At 38.6% G+C, this 7,818-nt stretch overlaps 2 protein-coding genes and 1 long non-coding RNA gene across 3 annotated transcripts; 1 reads left to right on the top strand and 2 right to left on the bottom strand.

The window, feature by feature from the left end:
- Positions 1-468: 468 nt before the first annotated feature.
- On the bottom strand, positions 469-2,517 carry Fer2lch (Ferritin 2 light chain homologue). Its single transcript, XM_071795579.1, has 4 exons — positions 2,313-2,517; positions 1,598-1,699; positions 1,074-1,351; positions 469-977 (listed from the first exon to the last, which is right to left on the bottom strand). The coding sequence occupies exons 2-4, from the start codon at positions 1,692-1,694 to the stop codon at positions 687-689; spliced, it is 666 nt and encodes a 221-aa protein (XP_071651680.1). The 5' UTR covers positions 1,695-1,699; positions 2,313-2,517; the 3' UTR covers positions 469-686.
- Positions 2,518-2,690: 173 nt separating this feature from the next.
- On the top strand, positions 2,691-7,720 carry Fer1hch (Ferritin 1 heavy chain homologue). Its single transcript, XM_071795580.1, has 5 exons — positions 2,691-3,202; positions 6,507-6,625; positions 6,755-6,916; positions 7,019-7,174; positions 7,254-7,720. The coding sequence occupies exons 1-5, from the start codon at positions 3,133-3,135 to the stop codon at positions 7,407-7,409; spliced, it is 663 nt and encodes a 220-aa protein (XP_071651681.1). The 5' UTR covers positions 2,691-3,132; the 3' UTR covers positions 7,410-7,720.
- LOC139823187 (uncharacterized) lies at positions 5,754-6,263 on the bottom strand. The gene is made up of 2 exons (XR_011734721.1): positions 6,140-6,263; positions 5,754-6,051 (listed from the first exon to the last, which is right to left on the bottom strand). It is a non-coding gene; the product is annotated as an uncharacterized lncRNA (long non-coding RNA).
- Positions 7,721-7,818: the final 98 nt, after the last annotated feature.

The raw sequence follows: 7,818 nt of genomic DNA, 5'->3' as shown, positions 1-7,818 counted from the left end.
TCCTCTTTTAATGGAAAATTAATTGTATTCTATTATTCTATATTAGGTCTAGTTATAAATAAAAAAAGAGAAATGTAATAGCACAAATACGCTGTAATTGATAGTATCATACACATCATTACATCTAATTATAACTATAATGGAAATGCGCAAAACTTTTATTCCCTCTAATAAAAAAAATGCGTAGATATCATTTAAGGAGTTCAGTTTAGTATATTCAACGAGATGTTCTATCGTTTACTATATTTATATACAATATCTATATTTGTAAATCAGAATTTATGCTCGTTGCCCGTATTTTATATCGTGAGCGATACACATTATGATAAGACATATCTGCGAAGACAAATGCATAGAAAATTTTATGTGGTAAATTTTGCTTTGTTGCAAATTTGACTAGGCATATCGAATTAAATAGTTTTTTAGACTAGTATTTCAGGTGGTAAATAATTAATAAAAAGGATAAAGTGCGTGTAGATATATTCAATGTTTTATTATTTATTGCAGAGCGCACACACACACGCAAGAAATAAATTTCTGTATGCGTTTATTTCTGGTATTTTACATATGAAAGATCTAACATTGAAGATAGATAAAGACAAAAAATAGTAATAATAATAATAATGATAATAATATAATTGAAATATATGTATATGTGTTGTAAGTTATAACTGTTAGGCAGCTCCTTACAAAGTTTTCTTAAGGTACTCGTCAAAGAGGAATACAGAGACGGATGCGTCACGTTCTTCCAGCATATTCTTGAGGTCATTCGAATAACCTGCTAGCTGTCTCACACGTTCGGACAACGATTCCATGAAATGTTCCTCGATATAATGAGCGACAGCCGCATCCTGTTTGGTGTGATGCTGTGCTTGAGCGTGAATGCGTAGCGCTTCGTCGGCAAGTTGCTTCTGACTGTCGAGTGCTTTAGCCAGGCTATTCAACTCGGTCAATTCCAATACTTTGCTATCCTTGATCTGTAAGGAATAACGCGTAGGATAAAACGCGCTGTCTTTCCGTAAGGGGAAGGAGAGCTGAAATAAATAGCAAAATAGCTAATAGACGACACTCACAGGTTTCTTGGAACGTGGAAGTTGATTGAGGTCCATCTTGCCACCACGCTGTGCGATATATTTCATCAAATCTATCGCTTCTTCCCACGATTTATCTGAAAGTTTGCGGTACAGCCCCTTAAATCCCTCTCGATTAGCTTCGTAATTTCCAAAATGCGTAGACATCAGGAGAAATTCAAAACTCGTTTCGATATTAGCGTTTGCGAACGCCTGTAGATCAGCCTGAAGAGCATCGATAGCTCCGTATTTGGCATTACAGTTCGATATTAGCCCACCATCTAGAAGATGATCGAAAAGAATGTACTTTTCTTTCGAGATTGCGCGTTTTGTCGAAGAGGCACAATATATACGTATAAAAATAGCAAGCCAAGATAAGTAAATTAGTAAATTAAACAAAAAACGCGACACAATTATATTACATGTTATGTTACAGCGGGAAATCCAGAGTGATCCGAAAGATAATTTCAATATTCTTAAACTATTCAACTACATATACTTGATGCAAATAAATATAATCCACATACTTTTGGGATTGGTGCCGCAGGCACTCTCAACGTCGGTGTAACAGTACTCCGCGGAAACGGTCAGGAAAAGAACGGACAATGCTCCAAAGAACAACATTTTGGCTGAAATTTAATACATATAATAAAAGTTAAGTATAAAAATATCTCTTCTAAATATGTATATGTATATGCGGATGGGGCGCGCGGGGCACGCCTATGGGACTTGACACTGCGTGTCAATTATTGTGCAAACTACAAAAGTACGTTCAAGAGCGATCAAAATTATTAAATTAAAATTAAAGAAAAATATATTATATCTCGGTTATTTTACAAAAACACGCGCGACGATTAATCTTTCGCTTCAAATCTGCCGACTTGTAAAAACTATCTGTTGACGACAAGTGATAACGCTGCTACGCGGCAACACAACAACACGAGGTTGCCTTTGTGTGTACGACACGTTCGAAAGAATTCGGAGAGAGAAAGGTCACAAATAATGTCACGACTATATCACTACTACAGTAACGGACACGTTTGAAAATATTTGGCGAATCGCGAAATAACGATCAATCAACAAACACAGATCGATGCGTATATCCTCTCCCCCTCCGGGGGGGTGGGGAACGGCACGGGGAAAGCCACATCAGCCACATGCCACATGTGCCTGATGTGCCGCGCGTGAAACCAAGAGGAGGCGCGGGCGCTTAATTCTCTTTAACATCTCTTATCTACGTACGTGCGGAAGGTAAGCAAACTTGAGCGAGCTGTCGAATACTTGTCTTCGGGTCTCTCGGGCCTCTCGGATGACTCGGGCTCGGGGTGTGCGAGCGGCGCGCAACGTTCGATGGGAAGCAACGTGAATACTCTCGCTTCGACGTTCCCCCGACAATGAACCGTCGCCCGCCGCGGATACGGAGTTTTCACACAGTCACAGTCAGCTGACGACGGACGTCGGCGGACGGGAGTTCGGGAGTGACGGGGCGGCGCGGCGCACGCGCGCCACGCGCAGATGATACGCGAGGGGAGCAGCGCGCGGCGTGGCGCGGCGGGACGAAAGAGAAAGAGGGAGATTCCAATATCAACTTTCAACGCCCCTCGCTCTCTCGCTGGCGACGCTGCCGACGCTGTGTGCTGACGCTGCGCCCTAGTCCTATCTCGTGCTATCCCGCTATCTGTCGGTTACCCCGCCTGTGGTTAAAGTGCGAATGTCGCGCGTTCCTCGGACGATTGCCGTTACTGTCGTTAGGTGATCGATGACCGTAAGACGCGTCTAGTCCGCTCGCACGTCGCCGCGCACTCTTATCTAGCTCCGACGAAGGCAGCCTTCTATACCAGTGCGTATAAAGGTTGCTTCTGAAGGTGAACGAGGTGAACGATCCGATCCGATCCGCCGCGTCGCGCCGCGCCGATCCTGCCTGATCCAGCATTCTCCTTCTCGGGATCCCATAACCTAACCTGCCTGCCCGTCGCCCGTCGACCTATAACTTGTCCACGCTCTCGCTTTTCCTAGCTCCTCTCAACTTCCTTCTAGTCTCTCTCTATCTCGCGAGATCACTATGACGAAGCTGCTCCACGTCTTGTTCACCCTGGCCTGCATCAGTGGCACCCTCGGAGATGGGCTCAAGTGTAAGTTTACAATCAACATGCGTACTTTTGTTCTCTCTCGTCCCCTCTCGTTCCCTTATCGCCTTCCTGCGACCTGCGACACGTCACTACACGCCGCGTTACGTTGCAGACATCTGGCGTTTAGCGTTGCGTTAGGCGTATTTCGGAACGTTGACATCCCGTGGTCGCTGTCCTGCCGTTCCTTTGTCCCGTTTAACTCCGCAATGTAGAAAAAATAATTTCATCAAGCATTATCTATGCCCCAAATTTGTATTGGTATCAAAAGATATAAAGAGAAGCGAGGGTTACTCCGGCTCCGTGGAGTGGAGTGGCTCCGCGCCTCGCGCCTCGTGGGAGATTAAGTGACTCCGCATAAACCGTGAAGCGCAATAGTTTGTTTTGATTGAGCAATCAGACCTTTGGATGTCATCCAAGCTCTTTCGATTGATCGGCTTAGTGCCCTCGCGCTGGGCTAATTTCGATTAAACAAATAGATTCTATCGTCCGTTAATTCGTGCGCTTTCTACTGTTCCACGATGGCTGTATTTAATTTAAATAAATAATTTAAAGAAAAAAGAAGAATAACATGAATAAAGGAAGAATAGTATGTGCGCGATCGTTTGCCCTTGTAAATTGTTGACAGCCAAGTTTCTCGACAGAAATGTATTGTGTTATTTCTACTGAATTTAGTCCGTACACGTGTATAGCCATTCACGATCCACGTGCCAATCCGTTGTTCCAATGTTTTTCACTTTTGAGATATATGCCGCTTTTATCCCGAGAGAAAAGAAAGAAAAGCCCAACACACACACAAATTCCATTTCTATATACGTCAACCTATGAAATGTTGCAACTTTAAGTTGCAACTTTAAGTTGCCTTGTTAATCACGTCGGCGTCGTATCATATCATCTATACTAAATCTATATTCTATATCGAGCACGTGAGCGGCGAGAGTCATCCGTTCTCATTAGAAGAATAGAGATAGAGATAGAGAGAAACGAAACGTGTTGATCGGTCGTGTCGATCTTCAAGGATAGCCTTTGTTTCTTCTCGATCACGCATATCACGGATATCGTTCGTGATATTCGACATTCTCTGCTTTCGAGTTTTGCTTGTTCAATTGATTTTGAAAGTGATGAAAATACTCATAAATATACCAAATACCATCTAGTATACTCTAGTAAACTAATCGTACGTTTATAGATTGGCAAAGTTATATTTGCTGTAAGCACATATACACGAATATGAATATGAATATGTAAAATATGTCTAACGGCGATAGTCTCGTTTGAAACTATTCTTTTAATGAATTGCAAGATCAAAACCGAATAAGACTGGATACATGTTACAAGGGAACCCCTTGAATTTTGCTAAATAGTTTATGAAATATTAATGTTGACAATTTTTCGCATGTGTAATTGTTTTAAAATTCTGCAAAACATTAAGTTTATTTATATATCATAAATAAAAAAGAAAAATAGAATTATAATGACATGGCAATTAATCTTCGGTGTCGGAACTTTTAATTTGTTCACTATCAATGATATAGTCACAATGCGTACACGTTTTTGGATGATATCTATTAAAGAAACATTTAAAACATATATTACTAATTTGTATCAAACGTGTTTTATGAATGCAACTTCTTTGCATGAGCCTGGTTTATTTATCATTGAGAGAGAGAGAGAGATCGGGGGAAGAAATAAACAAAAAAAAAACCATTTTAAATATTAATATTTCATCAACTATTGCACATTGGACAGAGTTACTGCAGTATCTTGTATTAGTGAATGGAGTGTATTGTAACATATTAATATTTTAGCAAAATTCAAGGGATCCAGGATTGTTTATCCCCTTGTCAGTGATAAACTGTATAGCGTCGCAATTATGTCGTGCGGAAGTTAGCGACAAGCAAATGCGCGTTATGCGCGATGCGTTTGATCTTTGTGACACGCATACGTCAAGGTATTTTCCTCCTGCTATCTGTATTATTTTTACACGCAGATGCCATGATTTTATCATTTTTATGACCCGATTCAGTATTATCGCCACTTACCAAGTATAAATGAGGATAAAACTAGAGTCGTCAGAGAAAATCATTTGCGGGAAATCGACATAGCTATTATCAGCGCGCGATAAAGAGAGCTGTACAGTCACCCGACGAATACGCAGTTGCCTCAGCTTTGTTCTCTCGCGATATCTATATATCATCCCATATGTATGCCATGTATACATGATTATTTCAAATATCACGCTCAGCTTAACGAATAAATGGTGCAACTCGACCAAGACAATGCACGTGAGATATATATGTACGTGTAAAGAAAGCATTTCGTTCTTTTCGCTTGACGAAACGGGAAGCATGTATCTACTTGCTTACTTGTAAATCAACGGTTAAGTAATAATCTCCTCTATGTTATGCGTATAAAGAAAGAAAATTAACAAAAACATTCTTCAAGTCTTCCATCTCTGATAAAACTTTTATTTTCATTAAACAGAATTCACAAGGAAAACAGAGTTTAATTCGAAAATTATATTAGTAATTATATCGTAGAAAGGATTTTTCTCTTACTTGTAATCATGAAAGAGTTTATATATATATAAAACACAAATTAATATAACTTATCACACGTACCGCGTATATCTCTTCTACAGCAAACTAATTCACTTCGCTATTGATCTATGTCCCTTTGTACAAAGATAGCTTTTGATGATAAGTTGTTATGATGATGTATATATACTGATTCCAAAGTCCCTTTTCCATCTGTTGACTCATTCACGCGCATTTACGGATTTACGTCTCTGTGTGATATACAAGTCCGTGACATGTATATTAAATGATCGTTTGATTCCAATCTATTCGCACATTCTGTAAAACAGATTTAATTTGTAATACAAACGTAATTTACAACTAATATTACAGCAAGTTAAATTATACATGTGAAAAAGAGAATTACATTTTATAAACTTCTATATCAAGCAGCTCCAAGTAGCTACAAATAAAAATAGGAGTAAAGCTAGACAGAAGAAACTATCTCTCGTTACAACAAGATTATTCCTAATCATTTTATTTTCGAGCTGATGCTATCAATGTGAGCGATCGGTCACGCACCGATAAAATAATGCCGTCTTTTTGATAATATATTGATAAAGTAATACGTGTTCTTCTCTTATCAACACAAAAGATGGGTTATTACACGGTACGATAGAACGTTCTTCGTTAGGCAATAATTATTAGACGAGTTTCAATACGACGATTATTTGTATATATTATATGTAATAAATAATTAACCAACCATATTAATTTCATTTACATCTCTTTAGGTATACTTAAACCTGCTGATATACCAAATTCATGGATAGACATGGTTGATCCGTGCATAAAACTCATGGAGTCTCAAGTTAAAACCGAGATGGAAGCTGCCATGAAATATCTCGCAATGGTATATAGATCTTGCTAGCGTTGGCTTGCATTATATATATATATATATATATATATATTTCATTCGATATGTAATCTCTATAACTTGTTAAATTAACATAATGTGTTAAGATTTCTAATTTCTTCTTAGGGTGCCCATTTTGCACGCGATGTTATAAATCGCCCAGGCTTTAGCAAGTTCTTTTTCGAAAGTGCGAGCGAAGAGAGAGAGCATGCGATAAAGATCATCGAATATTTGCTAATGCGTGGAGAACTTACAAATGACGTTAGCAAACTTCTCAACTACCCCTTGGTGAGTATTTTACTTTCCACGAGTCAATAGGTCGTGGAAAAAAAAAAGAAAAAGGTGTAACCGACAGTAACACGTTTTTTCTTACGTCGTTTATATATACAGACTACCAACAATACAAATCCGATGCGCCAAGAATGGAACAGTGGAGAAGAAGCTCTTGCCGAGGCCTTGAAATTAGAGGCTCAAGTTACGCGCAGCATTCGTGATATAATTATAACTTGCGAAAATCCAAAATCATCTTCGTTCAATGATTACCACGTAAGTATCGGTTTTTTTTTTCGAAAATAACAATTTTGTATGAAAAAAATATTCACTGCCGCGTCGCGATTGTTTACAGTTGGTGGACTACCTCACTAGCGATTTCTTGGACGAGCAATACAAAGGGCAACGCGATCTTGCCGGGAAAATCTCAACTCTGGGGAAAATGATGCAAATGCATGGACCTTTGGGAGAATTTCTATTCGACAAGAAATTGTTGAATGGCGAGGTCTAATTTTTAATGACATCAAGATGCCGAAATTTAGCTCGAGATATTCTTTTCTTTAAATACATGTTTATAAAATTATAATGGCCACATTTAGAATACATTGTGTAATTCAGATTACTACATTGTGCATCCTTGTTTATATTTTATTGTAGAATATAAGATGTAATAACAGTTTTTGTTCCGAGCATATTTCTAAATGTGGCCTAATGTGTAATATTATAGGAGTATGTGGAACATAATGTTTACAATGTTTGTTAATCCATAATAAGTATATTATCCTTGATAAATAAATAAATAAACACTATTTTGAGATCCTGCATTGTGTCCGACGATAATTTTATTTGACTTACATATCGCGTGTTATCAAATTTCTTGCATTGGCAGAAAATAGTCGAAATGTATCTATAATAAGGTG

Source organism: Temnothorax longispinosus, chromosome 12 (genome assembly GCF_030848805.1).
Source record: "Temnothorax longispinosus isolate EJ_2023e chromosome 12, Tlon_JGU_v1, whole genome shotgun sequence".
Taxonomy (NCBI): domain Eukaryota; kingdom Metazoa; phylum Arthropoda; class Insecta; order Hymenoptera; family Formicidae; genus Temnothorax; species Temnothorax longispinosus.
Note: the sequence above shows the minus strand (reverse complement) of the source record. Positions and strands in the feature narration are given on the sequence as shown.